Source organism: Somniosus microcephalus, chromosome 1, assembly GCF_052327205.1.
Source record: "Somniosus microcephalus isolate GS21.2 chromosome 1, FLI_Smic_1.0, whole genome shotgun sequence".
Classification (NCBI taxonomy): domain Eukaryota; kingdom Metazoa; phylum Chordata; class Chondrichthyes; order Squaliformes; family Somniosidae; genus Somniosus; species Somniosus microcephalus.
Genome location: NC_140987.1, coordinates 85,619,984 through 85,638,945, shown reverse-complemented (window position 1 = coordinate 85,638,945; position 18,962 = coordinate 85,619,984). Strand labels below are relative to the sequence as shown.

The 18,962-nt window shown below is 42.8% G+C and overlaps 1 protein-coding gene across 2 annotated transcripts in view; it reads right to left on the bottom strand.

Annotated features, from left to right (window-relative positions):
• Positions 1-18,962, bottom strand: part of focad (focadhesin) — a 308,585-nt gene that overhangs the window by 75,198 nt on the left and 214,425 nt on the right. For both annotated transcript variants that reach the window (XM_085984003.1, XM_085984000.1), the window contains exons 30-33: positions 16,695-16,814; positions 12,211-12,333; positions 9,802-9,879; positions 6,304-6,375 (exon numbers count right to left, since the gene is read on the bottom strand). In XM_085984003.1, the coding sequence (XP_085840129.1) occupies positions 6,304-6,375; positions 9,802-9,879; positions 12,211-12,333; positions 16,695-16,814 (393 nt within the window). The remainder of the gene's footprint in view (positions 1-6,303; positions 6,376-9,801; positions 9,880-12,210; positions 12,334-16,694; positions 16,815-18,962) is intronic.

Sequence of the window (18,962 nt, the reverse complement as noted above, 5' to 3'; positions counted from 1 at the left end):
TTTTTCCACCCCCTTTAGCTTCCCGTCCCTGTACCTCACAATTAGTTGACAATTTAAAAGCAGAAATGCAGAGAACAATGTGTCATAATTAGTGACAGGCAAGCTACCTGCCAAAGTTACCATGTGGAAGACATACCAGCTTTGAGCTGATTAACCATAAACAACAATGGCCCACTAATTTAAAAGGGACAATTCCATCCGCCAAGTACACTGTCCTTTCCGGGTCTCCACACACAGTATCACTTGGCTGATATTACCCACCAATGAAATCCACTGACGAGCAATTCATCAGGAAATTAGACAGATCAGCATCCAACGTGAATCTGAATGCCGATCAGGAGGCATCACAGATCCAGAATTCAATACCTTCAATATCTTTCAGCGAGTATAGGGTTTATGAATTAATCATTGTACCCAGCTTTGGATCAATGGTTGAATAACTTATATTCAAAGCTCTTTCTCTACAATATTGTTTCCCTTTTAAATACCTTTTCATTGTCATGGAATCAATGTTTTCCTGCATTTTTATAATTGCATGAAATTAATCATTAAGACTGGAAATAGTGGCAAAGTAACAATCTGCTCAGCTAGTATAACTGATGCTAATATGAGAGGCATAGCATGCAGGAAGGACAAGTTACATATCTGCAAACATCTTAACGAATGAGAGAAGCAGCAAGATCTGCACAGAATGCGATTTAGTTTCACAGCTGCTCCACGTTACATTTCAGCAATACTACGTTCCAAAGTTGTCACATTCGCTACACATACAGTTTGAATGAAATGGATATGAATTATAATAATTTTATGCAAGCTAACAAGTTTTCATGTGACATCAAAGTATTTTGTACAACACGGAGCCTACTCTTTTGGCCCATATTTACTTACCTGTTTTTGTTTTTACAAAATGAAAAGCAGGCTGTTCCTACTGACCAACTGGTCAAAGAACATACAAGTTTCCACAGAGACCGAAATCGAGCTCCTGCCCCAGGATTGTGCCAATGCCACTCCTAGGTACATAAAGGCAATTTCTTGGTCAGTGTATAAGAGCTTTTGTCATCACTGCCTGTGGGAACATGTTAGACTCTACTAAAGCCCTCACCGCAAGTTTGTCGCGACCGAAACTTGCCGTGTGGAGCATTCTATGCCAACACGTATATCGACTGAAATTTACACCAGATTTATTTGCATCTCTTTAACAAGCAACTGAACGTAATGGACACTATGAACACCTTTAGAGATAAAAACAAAAACAAAATACTGCGGATGCTGGAAATCTGAAATAAAAACAGAAAATGCTGGAAATACTCAGGTCAGGCAGCATCTGTGGAGAGAGAAACAGAGTTAACGTTTCAGGTCGATGACCCTTTGTCAGAACCGAAGTGTCATTGACCTGAAACATTAACTCTGTTTCTCTCTCCACGGATGCTACCTGACCTGCTGAGTAGTTCCAGCATTTTCTGTTTTTATTTTAGAGATAAAAATGTCAGTTACTTATCTAAAAAAAATCAAATACATGGTTAGTTGATATAGAAATCAATGGGCTGGATTTTCATTGAGTCAGGTAGGAGGCGGGACTACAACTTTCGGGGTTGTAGTCCCGCCTCCATCAAGCTCTAGCCAACCCACGCGATTTTGACTTGATTGACCTTGGGGCGGGCTCAGCAGGCCAATTAAGAGCCACCCAGCAACAGGTGACGTCACAGATTGATATTTCATCTGTCAAGACCTTTTGACAGATGAAATATCAGCATTTCACAACTGTTTGAAGCTGTCAAACACTGACAATCTGTACTCTAAGTTCATTCCTTCCTCTCAGGCTAATTTAGAGATCTCCCCGGAACAGAAAGCTGAATGCTGCAATTTTTGACAGCTCGCAGCCATTCTGTTTTCTGTGCCGGTGAGATGAGGGATTCCCGAGACCTGAAGGAAGAAAGGCTGTAAAGGTAAGTAGAACTTCTTTAAACACTTTACACACACCAAACACACTTACCTTTGCACTCATGCACCCATCACTCACCTGAACACTGGACATCTCGATCCCTCCAAGCCCTTCATCCCGACGGTCCGCCTCCTCTAACTTAGTGTGGTTTGGAGCCGTCGGGAATCCCACACTTCAACATTAAAAATAGGGATTAGGCTAAAAACTGCCTGTTAACTACCTGTTAACAGACAGTTAATTGGCACTAATCCCCTTCCCGCCTTGGGGAGGCGGGTCCCAGTGCGGGTCGGGTACCCGCCTCCTTTGAAACTGGCATGGAGGCGGGTTGGGTGCGGGACCCCCGATTTTGGAATTTTAACCCCTCACATGCCTCCAATCCCACCTCCACGGCCCAATGAAAATCCTGCCCAATGTTTTTTCTCACTTGCATGTAGTTGAATTTTGTATTGTCTCATGATTTGTTGACACAAGTCAGAATGTATCTGTTGCATAGATTGGATCAGAAACTTTGACAGGTATTATGTGCAACAAACAAAATATTAAAAAAATTTTTTTTTTATTCATTGATGGGATGTGGGCGTCGCTGGCTGGCTAGGCCTGCATTTAGTGCCCATCCCTAATTGCCCTTGAGAAGATGGTGGTGAGCCACCTTCTTGAACCGCTGCAGTCCATATGGTGTACTCAGCAACAAGTTTCCGTGATGTGTTTTTTTTGTTGGCAACATTTTTAGCAACTCTATTATAATTTTTAATTTTATAATTTGGCATGTTGCGCAATGTTGAAGAGAATATCTGTGTTTCTACATTGTATAATCTTCTGAACCAGTCACTAGCATGCTAATTAGTCAACAGTAGATTTGTTGCGAAACTATAATTTTATGTAAATCTTCTTAGGCAGTCCCTCGGAACCGAGGATGACTTGCTTCCACTTTAAAAATGTGTTCTCAGGTGACTGATGAGTCCAATGCGGGACCTACAGTCTCTGTCACAGGTGGGGCGGACGGTGGTTATGTAAATAGGGTGAAGTTGATTACCAGTCTTAATTTCAGACCCAATAAAGTGCGAGTCACTGGAACATATAGAAAAGGTACTGTTGTAGAGAATCCTGGACTAAAAAATTAATTGAAATATAGAGAAGTACTCACACAGATCTTACAAAAGGGGTTGGTAGGAGGATGTGGAAATCATCCCGAAAGGAATTAAAATGGCATGAAAAGTGCACACAAACATTAACAGAAAGGGAATTTAACACACCATTTTTTTCACCTGCTTGCAAAATACATTTGTGCGATTGATATGCTATTTTTGAATCCATTTTCCCCCTTCTATTGGAAGTGTGCTCATTAGTCACAATGATATGGAGACCGCTGCTAAACAACGGTAATGGAAATTAATGAATAATCAAGAGTTCCCCCAAATTACTTTGCGGATTGCCGCTCTGAATTTTGAATACACTCGTCTCGTCCCTCAATCTTCTTCAGTAATAATCCATTTCATTGCTCCACTCGTCAATAAGCCCAACTGATCGCACAGGCTCCACCATGCACTCATTCGCGACTCCAGCCACCAAACCCACCACAGACCCGAGAGCAGATCAGCGACCTCTGCTGAGATCAATGCTGTAGAGCCTTCAACTTTGAAATCAATAAAGAGACTTCTATTTCAATGATCTCCTGTGCTGATAAGTAGAGACCGTGTTGAGCACATCATCAGCTGGTGCCAGTCCACTCACTAGCACAGGATCCTGTTTAGAAAGACAGGCTTTGTACTGCTTGTAAAATTGACAGCGCCACTGAAATCAGTGCTGCAGAGGCTTCTGACAGGATCACTGGAGGCAAGGGCATGCTGTTTTTAGCACTCACCTTAATAGTCTGAGGGGCCGGTGGCTGGTGTCAGTGGCCATCCCTCTCAGCACTGTGGCAAATTCGGTGGCTAGAGTTGCAAGCCTATCAGTGGCAGAGTTTTGAGATGGAAGGTCAACTGACAGATCGACTGTTCCATTACCAGCTGATGTCGCTGGCAGGAGCAGAGTAACAGAGCCAAGGTTGTCCCATCCTCTGTTGTTGAATTACACTATGCAGAAGACGCTTGATCTGCGCACACTCGGATGTTGAACTCCAAACCATTATCAACACCTTCACCGAAGCGTACGAGAGCATGGACCTTACACTAAACATCCGTAAGACAAAGGTCCTCTACCAACCTGCCACCGCCACACAGTACTGCCCCCCGATTATCAAAATCCACGACAAGGCCTTGGACAACGTGGGCCACTTTCCATACCTCGGGAGCCTACAGTCAACAAGGGCAGACATTGATGACGAAGTCCAACACCACCTTCAGTGTGCCAGTGCAGCCTTCGGTCACCTGAGGAAGAGAGTGTTTGAAGACCAGGACCTCAAACCTGGCACCAAGCTCATGGTCTACAGAGCAGTAGTAATACCCGCCCTCCTGTATGCCTCAGAGACATGGACCATGTACAGCAGGCATCTTAAAGCACTGGAGAGGTAGCACCAATGCTGCCTCCGCAAGATCCTGCAAATCCATTGGCAGGATAAGCGCACCAACGTCAGTGTTCTTGCTCAGGCCAACATCCCCAGCATCGAAGCTCTGACCACGCTCAATCAGCTCCGATGGACGGGTCACACCGTCCGCATGCCCGATACGAGACTCCCAAAACAAGCGCGCTACTCGGAGCTCCGACACAGCAAGAGAGCCCCAGGTGGGCAGAGGAAACTCTTCAAGGACACCATCAAAGCCTCCTTGAAAAAGTGCAACATCCCCACTGACACCTGGGAATTCCTGACCCAAGACCGCACAAAGTGGAAGAAAGCATCCAGGAAGGCGCCGAATACCTCGAGTCTCTTCGCCGGGAGCAAGTGGAAGCCAAGCGCAAACAGCGCAAGGAGCGCACGTCAACCCAAGCACCCCACCCACCCGTTCAACCACCATCTGCCCCAACTATGACAGAGACTGTAGGTCCCACATTGGAATCATCAGTCACCTGAGAACTCATTTTTAATGTGGAAGCAAGTCATCCTCGGTTCCGAGGGACTGCCTAAGTAGAGAAGAAGTAGTAGTACTGTGCAAATTTAGCAGTAAACATAAGGGATTAAATCAGAACCTGCACACAAGGCCAGAATCTAAAAGGCTAAATGGGTTAAGAAGTCTTTCTCATCTCTGGGTACTAAGTTCACTTCCAGCCCAGACTGATGGGAAGATTTATATTATCTATTGGCAGTAAGGAACTTAAATACAGTAAGTGCGCCACTCAATGCCACTTCTAGCAGGCATGTGCATTACACTGGTAATCTTTCTGCAATCGCCTACAAGGGTGGCTGGGGTAAGAATTGGGGAGAAAAAAATCACAACGTTACAGTAGGTGGGACAGAGTTAAAAAGAGCTTTACCTATATCTGGCCTACCATCTAACCTTGAAGAGCTTGATGTTGATGTTGGCTAGAAAAATGTTCGATTCCCAACCATAACATCTCTCATTTCGATGTGCACAAAAAAATATATAAATTATCAAAAAGCCAAATAAAGTTACCAAAAAATTATCAAAAAACCAGAATAATAAAGTTAGAGCAGCAAGGTTTTGAAACATGAAAAAAAGCTATAGATTTTTGGACTATAAGGGAATCAAGGGAAAGTGGAGCTGAGGTCGAAGATCCATGATCTTATTGAATGGCGGAGCAGGCTCACGGGGCCATATGGTCTACTCCTGCTCCTATTTCTTAGGTTCTTATGAAAAAAATCAGCCTCCAATAAGGATTGCTTCTAAAATCTGTGTAAAAGCTAATGTCATTTTTAAGTTGCAAAGGGCACAAGTTGATGTTGACAGCAGTAAAAGTGGATGCTGATGGAGTCATCCAGTAACCTACGAACAAAATAGTTTCCTGTCAACTTCAGGTTTGGTGAAAATTCAATTAAAAGTTTGCAAGTTATTGAAGTAGTAACTGCTCCAAGACCTAGCCTTTTATACTTGAGAATCAGTAGAGGAAATAATCTTAGACATTCCGTCCAAATAAAATTAAGTTATTGTGGCGACACCATCGCTTACCCCTCTGTGAAGAGTACACAGACAGATGTGAACCCACCAACTCAGAAAGGAGCCAAATGTCAGATGACTGGAGGATATTTGTGAAGTTTGTTTAAAATGTGATCCTTAAAGTTACTGATGTGACAGCATGGTGTTCACGGACAGACAGCACCGTAACAAATCTGTCTACTTCTAGCACAGTGGGGGAGCAGGGAAAGGGAATTAAAAGACAAACACTAACTCTGATTCAGTGATCGTTTAATCTACTCCTCTGGCTGTTCAATATTAAAATTATAAATTAGCAGGCATCTGAAACCTCACCTGAGTCACTGCTCGGATAACTTCATTCATCTTGGATTGAAACTGGGATGACTGGATTGTTTCTGACTTCAGCTACACATCAAAGAGCCAAGAGTAGGTGATTAGACGGCGTTAGATTCAGTAGATCAACTGAGATTTGCACAAGTTTGACAAATGCATACCAGTGCTTTGCATTCTAGTGTGCTCTTGTTTTACAAACTAGATCTGTTAACTTTCTCTGAAGTGATTTAATGTGTAACTTTATATTCAAAGCATGTATTGAAAGGTATTTTTGCTTGTTTTGTCTAAATCTGAAAATAAACTTGATGGAAAGTTAACGTGATATCACTTCATCAGAACTGAAACAGCCATTACATTTAACCCTGCCCGAACATATCAGGCCAGTGAAAAATGGTTACTGGAGAAAATGTGGGCCTTTATAAGAGATTTCTTCGCATTTCCAACTAAAAACTTATTTTTAATTGTACTGAAGGCGTAGCTTTGCAGCAATCTGCAACAAACAAATCTGATCTGCCTGCTTCTCTTCTACAATATTTGTATGACTGAAAGAGACTTTATATATTACACACTCTAAATCTGTATTTATCAAAATATGACTGATCAACATTGTTACATTGAACCAGTTTTCACCAGTCTGCTGACAATACGTTAAATCTGCAGTATTAGGGAAGGAAGGAGTTTATGTATGAATGCTAGCCATTCTTCAAACGTGAGCCTGCTACATCCATTGCACATTCTTATGTTTATACTTATCAAGTGCTTTATTTATTCTGATCCAACTCCTTCTCCATTAACCCAATCTTAAAAATCACTGAGATGAAAGTAAGCTGACAAACTTGGAGGTGGTAAACATACTCCTAAGCTACTCTAAACACCATTTAAAGCATATGGCCATGAGCAACAGCATAAAAGATCTAATTTCTCTTCTTCAAGTCCACCTTCTTATACACTCCCAATGCTTGACTGATTAAACATAATTTTCCAACCTTTGTAATCAAGGCACTTAAAATATTGCTTGTTCCCAGTTAGCCTTAGATAGAGGGTTGTCAGCTGCTTAGTGATCTTAGCAAGGGTAATGAATATATGATGAATTGGTTAGGTGTCTAAGTTTTCTTATGAGTGGCTGAGGTGACCTGTTCGCTCATAAAACTGGCCTGATTCTTATGAATCGTCTAAGTGGCTCATTATTGCTCAGAAACCAGCACTGATGTGACAGTGACTGTACAGTTGCACCCTAAATTGCTGCTCCAACATCTCTCAGCATTGCCCTCTCACTCGTGGAACTTGTTTTAACCTGAGCAGCACAAGTCCCACATGGTCTAGCCAATGCATCCTGAGCATATTTTGCCTTTACCATTTTTCAGAGGACAGTTGAGCTGGTTGTTTGATATCTCTTCCTTTTTTTAAATTTTTTTTTTTTTGATTCTCATCACTACTTTGAGCAACTCCACCCAAACAGATAATTTGCAAGGTGAAGGAATTTTGATTTTCTGCAAATAATGCATCTATGCTATTTCTATCTTGCAAATAGAAGAATGTCAGAATATAAATGAGAACATCCCATCCAACATTTCCCAGTTCTGTAGTCCATTTACATGACCTGCATAGTCCCTTAGCGCCTTGTTGCCTTACCCAATGTATAAATAAGAATTTTTAACAATAGGTTAGCCCAAACAAGCCCATCATTTTTCTTAAATAGTTCAATGTGAGGTATTACATTTCGGTAGGAAGAATAGGGAGGTCACTTATCACTTGGAGGGTGCGAGTCTAGGTGGGGTAGAGGAACAAAGGGATCTCGGAGTACAAATACACAAATCACTAAAAGTTGTGTCACAGGCAGCACGGTGGCATAGTGGTTAGCACTGTTGCCTCACAGCACCAGGGACCCGGGTTCGAATCCGGCCTCGGGCGACTGTCTGTGTGGAGTTTGCACATTCTCCCCGTGTTTGCGTGGGTTTCCTCCGGGTGCTCCGGTTTCCTCCCACAGTCCAAAGATGTGCGGGTTAGGTTGATTGGCTATGATAAGTTGACACTTAGTGTTAGGGGGATTAAATATGTGGGGTTACGGGGATAGGGTGGGATATGTGTTGGTGTAGGGGTTACGGGGATTGGGTGGGATATGTGTCGGTGCAGGCTCGATGGGCCGAAATGGCCTCTATCTGCACTGTGGGGTTTCTGTGAAGGTTAACAAGGCCATAAAAAAGTAAACCAAGCACTAGGGTTTATTTCTTGAGAGATAGAATTGAAAAGTAGGGAAGTTATGCTAAACCTGTATCGAATCTTGGTTAGACCACACTTGGAGTACTGCGTATAGTTCTGGTCGCCATATTATAAGAAGGATATAGAGGCACTGGAGAGGGTGCAGAGAAGGATGATACCAGAAATGCGAGGGTATACATATCAGGAAAGGATGAACAGGCTGGGTCTCTTTTCTCTTGAAAAAAGGCTGAGGGCTGACCTAATAGAGATCTTTAAAATTATGAAAGGTTTTGATAGAGTGGATATAGAGAGAATGTTTCCACTTGTGGGGAAGAGCATAACGAGAGGCCATCAATATAAGATAGTCACCAAGAAATCCAATAGGAAATTCAGAAGAAACATCTTTACCCAAAGAGTGGTGAGAATGTGGAACTTGCTACCACAGGGAGTGGTTGAAGCGAATAGTATAGATGCATTTAAGGGGAGGCTAGACAAGAGGGAGAATGGAATAGAGGGTTATGCTGATAGATTTAGATGAGGAAAGAAGGGAGGAGGCTCGAGTGGAGCATAAACGCTGGCATGGACTGGTTGGGCTGAATGGCCTGTTTCTGTGCCGTATATCCTATGTAATGTAATCCTATGTAATCAACCTCACTTACCTACCTTTTCACCGTATTTCCAATCCCTTCGTTCTCTGGAAACTCATCCAATTGTTTACTGAGCCCAGTTATACTTCATTTAATATTCTTCCAGCGTAACTTACTTGAGAACTGTAGGTGAAAAAGTTCCACCCGAGTTCCCTTCTTAGCCCTAACTTTCTAATTTTTAACTTGCGTCCCTGTGAATGTGAACCAGGCAATTGATGAAGCTCCAGTGAGGACACAGTTTCCAATTACAGCCTACCTTTAGTAAAATAGGGACAAGTCCTGTCACAACAACCTGCCCAACCTCGGAAGTTTTCGTAATTTGGCAGAGTGCTCAGATGAACTGCTCTGAGTGGTGAGCTTAAATGTGAGCTAGAAAGGTGATGCCGAGCCAAAACAACCCTAATCTAATTGGATTCTCCTTTCTGTTGTCCGTTGTGCAGTTTTGAAGGGCAGGCAGTTGTGTATTGAAATAGCTAGCTTCTTTAGTTTTATGCAAGGTTGAGAATACCCAACTGATCACCAACCATACTGTATTCTACCCCCAATAAACTATTACAATGGTTTTATTTAATGTTCTTATTTAGGGTTTGAATTGTTCATTTCAAACATTTTTTTTTGTACTGATAAATAAATTCAGAGCAATGAAGCATACCTGTATCAGGGAACTTTCAGATCCCACTAAGGCAACAAGACCATTGACCGCAGCTAATCGATGCATTGTGGGGCAACCCTTTAAGAGAGGTAAGGAAATGAAAAGGATACGTTAAACTGCTTTGACAGTTATTATATCATGGGTATACAGTGCAACAAAGTTGTCAGTCTATAAAAATAGCAGACACTTCAAGACATAATGAGTAGATTATCTGTAAATAATGTACTCATACACACAGGCTTTAAATGATACAAGTTATCATGATATCACAACACTATTAACATCAGATAATGTGCTCACTCAAACACTTTTCTATTGGAGCACATCGATCTGAATTAACCAAAAGGAAAGAGAACATCTGGGTTATATTTAAAGACTTACTATGTCTATTGAGAGGTCAGAAAGTCATTTTATATCACATATACACTAGTTTTTAAATACAGTTATTTCTAGATCATTTGAAGATTAAAATAAGTTAAGAGATAAAATTACATACTTACACTAACACTTGTAGAATACTCTAATAAAATTACTTATTCAATTGTCATCAATCAGTAGCTCTAGTAATATATTGTACATTATGAGGAATAAAACAGCACATCCTCCGCCTCACCGTGAGCAATGCCGTGGAAGATCCCTAGTAATGGTAAAATGATTGTGTATACTGTGCCATCACATACTTTCTGTAACACTTTTGTATAATACTTCCTGTAATACCGCTGACACACTTAATCATTAGGAAACTATATGCAAATCATTCACTTTATTGAAATTCAGTGCAGTGGGAGCAGTCGGCACACACAGCAAATACAGCAAAGGCACACTGGGTGTTTTAATCAATTAACAGCCAGTTCCTGGCTTTTTAAAAATTTCTACTTATGACTGAGAAGAAGGTTGAAGGCTCACTGAATCCATTCCGATAAGCCTCCTCCCTTCAAATTTGCCATCCTATTTCATTCTACTTAACGAAGCCCCTCCAATACTCAAACCCCTCTTCCCAATCCTCCCACTCCTCAAGCGTCTCCAACTACCTCACCAATCTTACACCCATAGACCCTCTTCCAAATCCTCACAGACCGCAAGACCACCTCTGTTTCTACCAGATCCCTCACTCCCTGCGAGTACTCTCACAGCCACAGACCACTCCCCCTTTCTAATTCTTTTAAAACCTACCACCCGCTCCCACTGCTTCAAGAACCACTCGGCCATTTCTGCCACACCCTTGGTTATGGTTAATCAGAAGGAGACCTATCAGATTCGTATATCAACATATGAAGAATCAACCATGTTCAAATTATACCAAGAGTTGCTAGCAAACACTGATTTATTTCTTTATATGACGGAGGTTCACAAGGGGTTACAGATCTATTTATACATAACCAGTGTGCCTAAAGTATGGCTCTGTCTTCTCATATGCAAAGAAGATGCTGGACTGTAAAAATCATAGAATGATACAGCACAGAGTGAGGCCATTCGGGCCATCATGCCTGTGCCAGTTCTTTGAAAGAGCTATCTAATTAATCCCATTCCCCGCCCTGTCTCCATAGCCCTGCAATTTTTACGCTTCAAGTATTTATCCAATTAACTTTTGAAAAAGTTATTATTGAATCTGCTTCCACCACCCTTTCAGGCAGTGCCTTCCAGATCATAGCAACTTGCTGCATAGAAAAATTTCTCATCTCACCTCTAGTTCTTTTGCCAATTACCTTAAATCTGTCTCCTCTGGTTACCGACCCATCTGCCACTGAATACAGTTTCTCCTTATTTACTCTATCAAAACCCTTCATGATTTTGAACACAATCTTCCCTTAACCTTCTCTGTTCTAAGAAGAACCACCCCAGTTTCACTAATCTATCGACGTAACTGAAGTCTTTCATCCCTGGTACCATTCTAGTAAATCTCCTCCGCACCCTCTCTAAGGCCTTGACATCCTTCCTAAACTGTGGTTCCCAGAATTGGACACAATACTCCAGCTGAGGCCTAACCAGTGTTTTATGAAGGTTTAGCATAACTTCCTTGCATTTGTACTCTATGTCTCTGTTTATAAAGCCAGGGATCCCAAATGCTTTTTTAACAGCCTTCTCAACTTGTCCTGCCACCAAAGACCCAGGTGTCTCAGTTCCTGCACCCCCTTCAAAATTGTGCCATTTACTTTATATTGCCTCTCCTCATTCTTCCTACCAAAATGCATCACTTCACATGTTAAATTGCATCTGTCGTGTGTCTGTCCATTTCATCAGTCTGTCTATGTCCTCTTGAAGTCTGTTATTATCCTTCTCACTGTTCACTACATTGTTTTTTTTCCAATTTTTGTCTGTAATGCGTTGGAGATCCACTAGTATTTTATAAAGAGATAAATACTACCATCAGTTCACTGAATTGCAGATCACTTATCAGCAACATCGTACCTCAGCTAGAAGAATCTTCAGCCAGGCAGAAAGTAGTCGGTTATTAAGGTCTTCAGCCTTGCCATATCCACAGACTGCCAACCCATGAGCCATGTTCCCCAGAGCCATAGCAAAACCTGGAGTCTGAGAATAAAAGAAAATAGAATTTACAGCTTTAAAATTCGAAGTATCACAACGCACAAGATATGTCCATATGTGAGTTTGATGACTTGGCCCAGTTAATAAAGGAATGAGAAACAGAATTCACATGTCTGTAGAACCACAAGCTGACAGAACCACTGGACTGTATTTTCCGGGGGGTCAGTGGGCGCGATCGATGGTGGGTCGGGTGGGAAAGTGGTTTATTTTCCCTGCAGGTTGGGACCCCACTGTGAACCCGCCGCCACGTGCCTTTCCCTGATGGCGGGTCTATCAGCGCTGAGCAGACTCGACACGCAGTGGCGAGTTCACAGGGGGGCACCCAATTCAGGTAATTAGCAGCTTGTTTAGAGCCACTTAAGAATGAATTTCAGCTCACCTTCTGCATCTGACAGCTCGCCCACGGGGTCCACGCCGGTCATGGACCACATCTGTCAATCTGAGGCGGAGTTCAGTGGCCATTGAATCAACTGTTGAGTTGACAGCTTCAAATGTACAGTAAAAGCTCCCACCTTACAGAGATATCTTCCCTCAGCCACAAACACTTCCTCACTGAATTTCCACAACAGATTCACTATGCTGCAAGTCTTTACACAAGTCTCCATCCAGTCTGACCTCATTACCTCTCTCACTATTGACAGATCACTTCTGATATCTCTACTTCACCTGCCATCTATTCCATCAGAATGGGTGCCCTTTATACTGTCTCACCTTGGTCCTCAGAATCCCACCACGATAGGCCCAACACCAGCAGCACCAACTACACCATCAACCTTCTCTGCAATTAACTGATGCTGCACAGGACAGAGGGCATCAGCACCCGACCACATTGCTGCCCGGGAGGCCAGGGATGGCTTCACCTTAGCCAGATTTACTTCACTTGATGCTGTACACCCTGGCTGTCACATGATGCGCCACCCCACACCAACACCATAAAGCATCCCTACAATGCCCAAGCCATTCCTTTCACACTCATCACCATTGCGGGGGGTACCGTTATGTCTCAAGGTGTTGAAAATAAAGATTTCAATGTTTGACACCACATTAACAGAAATTTTACATGAACATTGGCTAAACACACCCAAGTGCCTACCCTTGTGTGGCGTTAGTTGGTATGATTGCACTAGGATGAGGGCGAGTGTGAGGGGTGGCTAGTGAGATGGGGAAGTGATAATATAGATAGAGAGGGATGGGTGGAGGTGCAAGGTAAGTTGGTGTAAGGATGTGCAGGAGTAGGGTGGGGAAGTCAGAGTGATGGGGATGTGATGAGAGGCACAGCAGGATGAGGCTGAGTGTGGCTTGGCAGCAATGTTTCGTGATCTACTGAGATCATTGAAATGTTTGCGGCACTGCAGCCAGGTCCTCCTGACAACATCCCTGCTTGTGCCCTCCTCTGCAAAGTGCAACCAGGCTGTGTTGATCTCCTGAGGAGGTGTCTTCTGCCCATGGGAAGAGAAGAGGACCTTCCTGCATGCTGTGACTCCCTTCGTAAGCATATGGAGGGAGTCATGGGAAAGCCTGGGTGCAGTCCTGCACCTCTGTGCAGTAATTGCCAGTGTTTGCTGCACCTCAATGCTGTAGAACACTGACAGCACAAATGTCAAAATAAAGTTGGCCATGGTCCCTTTAAGGAAACAGGCTGATGACGTGTCATCAAATGACGTCACCAGACCCACTTCCTCTAATTGGCCGGGAAACACGCTGGGCGCGCTTAAGCCCAATCGAGGGAAATTCATTTCAGAGGCTGGGATGGAGACAGCAGCAGGTTCGGGACCCACCACCGACAGTCGCCCGCCACGGTCAGCAAAATCGCGGCCATTATTTTCTATTCTGTGTTAGATTTCCACACTTCCACAAGGCTGGTAGTGAACTGGCTTGACAATGCATCTGGTTAATTGAAGGTACATATCATCAACATGCATCAACAGAGACGTTCCAAATTTCCAGACAACAATGTCAATGATTTCCCTGTGTCCATTGCATACTATGGCATGGCCAATCGATATAGCCCTCCCACACAGACTTTTCACACTGCGGACCAAACAGGTCAAGATTTCCTAATATGGTAGCTACAGGCCTTCCACCATCAGACACTGGTCAATGACTTCAGATTGCTTGTATTGATGCTGCCATCTGAATAAAAGCATTCATATTTCTGCAAGATTCTAACTTACTGATGGAGTGAATTCAATGATTTGATCCATGTGATCTGGACTGGCTTTGATCATACGAGGGAGAGGGGAATTTTCCCGTGTGTTTTTTCCCTTATTGGCCCTGGTTTTTTTCTCTAAAATTTTGCCTATCCCAAAAGATTACACAGCTGTGTGGGTGGGGGAGAGGGCGGGGAGGGAGGGAGGGAAGAAGTGCTTAGTCACGATGGTCCGGCCATCATTGTGTGGGCTAGGATTGATGGACCAGTTAGTCTTTTCCTGCTCGGCAGGTTTGTATGTTATCAAACAATATGGAAAATCATGAAATTGAAATCTTGTGCAATTCTGTATTTAGAGGACAGAACCTCAAGCTTTTTTTCTAATATTCGTATGGCTTGAATTTGCATCAGTCTGACATAACTAGTTCCACACATGTCAATACATTGCTTTAGAAAGCTTTTCTTATTTTCTTTCCTGACATAAAGAAAAGCAGGAGGACTGAACACTGCGAGGGGTATTCACCACTCACAAGGTCATCTGGCCACCCAAGTGGATAATAGTAATTATTACTACTTTATCAACCCACACGTTCTATTGTTTACTCTACCTGGCTTGCACTCTTTCAAGTTTAAACAGCGACCTCTCCTGGTATTAACAAATCACAGTTCATATATTCATTGCCATGACAATCTGTATTTTTTCTTCTATGAGCAAGAGCTCAGAGAAAACCACTGAGAAGAAAGCCATCATGAACTAAAAGTCTTATTTAGTTTTATAATATCAATGGGTGAAACCATGAATATGAGTAACAAGGCTAGAAGACAAATTAAGCTAATCTGAAACTTCAGTTTTAGTTAACCCCGTGTGTCCCTAGTCCAAAATGCTTAAAAGACAAATTACATTTTGTGTTTCTGAAATCATGTTACCAGGCCAACAAAACCATCTGCTAAATGGTGGAGTTCTTGATGCTCTGTTGTGTGGCTCAGCTGTACAGGCCAGGGAGGTCCCATTCTGTGCTGAGCTAGTTGATCACAGCAAGCCTGGCATTTTCTTTATTTTGTATCATAACACAAAGATAAACTGTACTAATTAAACTAAGTGAATCATAACTGTTGCTCTGTATGTGTACGTTCTGTGAAATAAAACAGTTTAACCATCCTCACCTCATTAAGTCTTTGCTCGGTCTACTTTCGGAGAAACTGAAGAAGTACATTCCGAAAGAGACAAATATTTGGTTCGGGTCACAATGGTGGATTATTGTTACAAATCCTATGTTACACTATCATATAAGTGGAGATGTAGGGCATTATGAGTTGACTCCCAGAAAAAGTAAGAGACTAACACCTCTTATGGGAGCAACTAAAGCCACAGAACCCATTCTGTGATAAATGTCTTTTAATAATAATATTTCTGGTCAGAGAGTATCAAACATCAGCAAACCAGGTAGCACAGTGATTGAATACACTGTTCTTTCACCAGTGTGACCACAGTTCAAATTGATGGGCTAAAAGCCTCTTGTGCTAGCTGCAAGAGTCCCATACGTGACCCAATTTTGGCCGTCTCAATCCAGATACTGTTAGATGTGGATACAAGACATGACACAAGCCACAAGTCAGCACAAATTGACAATGTCACTCAGATGGCTGGTGCAGGAAATGGACAAGTTTGCTGTGGTACAGTAGAGGATGTTCTCCTGAGGGTGGGATTAAGTACATTTGAAATTCCACTTGATTGTGCACTGTGAACCCACTTAAGCATCAAGATGCAGTTCCACAGAAGGAGTAAGGCACAAGCTCAGTTCCTCACTCTGCTGAGTTTCCAATCTCAGCAGTGCTGTTGCTAGGTGATGCCAAACAGAAAATCCAGGAAGAGGTCTGCTATCTGCAGTCTTAGCTAAAGAGGTGGATAACTATAAGAGAGGATTAAAAATATAACATGATAAAATAAATCATTTCACTCACTCAATCAGACATTCCCCGTTTATCCAGGGCAATTTTTGGTTATGCCAATTGTGTCTGCTTTTCTCCCCTCCTCTTCTGAAGACATTGGCCCTGAATTTCTATGGGGGTTCTCCTGGTCTCCTACTGGAGTTATGGCAGGAGACAGAGAACCCGGTATTGACTCTAAGTTTGAGTATTGTTCTAGAGTTACATATCTTAATCTTGGGCACGTGAACACAGATGACAGGTCACTGACCTGTTGGCTCTGTTCTGTCAGAGTCCGCAGCTTGCTCATGATCTCTTCGGCCTCGTTAGCTTGTATGATACCAGCATTGAAAGCAGAAACACTCACACATGCCACTGAATAAGCCAACACCTGAAAAAGATGAAGTTTATGACCATCTCTTTACTGTTAATTGTCTTACTTCGTACAGACAGTCAAGTGCTACAAGAAAAAATCATCATAACTATAAGTGCATAGTCTATGGGACTGTAGACTAGTGTATTTATTTAGCTTAAATTATTTGTGGAAAATCGAAAGGTTTCTTTACAGAGTTATGCTCCGACCCTCCCGATTTTCCAATAGTCACTGCGACCAGACAATCTAGTGCACTCTGGAGCAGATGAAGGAGAATCTCCCCTATAAAGCATTGAATAGTATAGGCAGATGAGGTAAATCCAAAACATTGCACCAAAGTACTGCAAGAAAGTAAGGTCAGAGAATACATATGGAAATGAGTGGAAATTAAATTTAGAGTACATATTAGAGAAAAATTGATTCATTCAAATAATGATAACTATTTGGAATAACCTACCACCCAAGGTAATGGAGGCAAAAACATCATGATCCAATTAGATGCCATGATGGGTCGACTGGCATTTTCTCCCCAATGATTATCCTTGTGCTCTTATGTCTGTCTATCTGTGTAACTGAGTCTGATAACAGCTGTTTTATCTCACTGCCAGAGATAAGGGGAAATACAGTCCATCAATGAAAAGCAGTACAAATGAAATTTTTTAGTCCCTCCACCAATATGGTTTAAATGAATGTCTGCCCTTGTAGCTCCTGTATTAAATGGGGCTGGGTGGTAAGCTTTAGCAGAGCTGGGTGAGGCGCTGTATTTGGTGGGGGGGTTAATAATAGTTTTAATGTGCAAGCTTGTTTTCCCTTAACCATTGTAGCAAGTTAAGTAACTAACACAGCTTTGCAATTAAGGGATGGATTTTCCCGGGTCCCACCCACACGGTGCGGGGAAACCTGGGAGATGGTGGGAAACCCGGAAGTTCGGGTTTCCCGGCACGCTGTGGAGGGTGGTGGGGGTGGGTCCGATCCCCCCCCCCAATTCAGGCCAGGGAGGCAGCCTAGTCCCCCAAAGAAAGGCTGGAATTTAACAAACAAGTCTAAGTCAAGCTGAGCCCATTACACATGGGCCAATGGAAGATTGCACAGGGTCGTGGCAAACTCCTCCCCAGGTGCCTTTTCTGGCTACTTGGGGCAGACGGGTGCCCGAAATCCAGCCATCAGCCCCATACTAATGAACTGCCCTACAGCTGATACCACACATTTCTGAGGCCGCCAATTCTTTGGGATTCTGTCCATATTTTACTCAAATGTAGTCTCTCTTTCTAAAGTTTAAAAAGTATGCACTACATAATAGTTTGCTGAAACTTTATCTCAAACAACTTTTAAAATTTACTTTGCAATGTTTTCAAATCATTCAGAAAAACATTTTCCTTTTTATTTACGCTCTGGGTGTTAGGTGACACTGGCAAAGCTGCATTTATTGCCTATCCCTAGTTGCCCCGAGAACGTGTTGGTGAGCCTTCTTCTTGAACCGCTGCAGTCCTTGTACTGATGGTGCTCGGGAATGAATTCTAGAATTTGGACTCAACAACAGTGAAGGAATGGTGGTATGTGTCCAAGTCAGGACGGCGTGTGACTTGGAGGAGAGACTAAGAGATGATGAAGTTCCCTTGACCTTGCTGCTCTTGTCCTTCTCTGTGGTAGAAGTCAAAGGGCTGGGAGGTGCTGTTGAGGTAAGGCTGGTGAGTTGCTGGAGTGCCCCAGACAAATGAAGTAATTTGACAGCACAAAGACAGTGGAGAGGTGAAGTGGAAGCTGATTCTATGTCTGTGGATGATGTCGCCAAGGGACAGCATGTAAAAGAAGAAGATATGGCACAGAATGGAACACTGTACTATTTCTGCTTTGGAAGGATAGGGAAAGGGTTTGTTGCTAAAACAGTAAAGAAACCCTGTTTTCCCGTTAAAAGTCTTAATCTGCTGCTATGAAGTACTTAAAGATTTGGTCCTTGAAATTCCAGTTATCCGGCTCCACCGGCACAAGCGCGGTAGACTGGAACCCCCATCTGCTCAAGCTCAAGGCTGGGAACCCTGCCCCAACTTGCGGGGACGAGTAATTTACACGGATGCAGCAGGCTGTCGGCACCTGTAAGGACACTTCAGCGATGACTACCAAAATGCAGCCCTAAAAGCAGAGCGGCCTACTGCCGCTCCATCATAA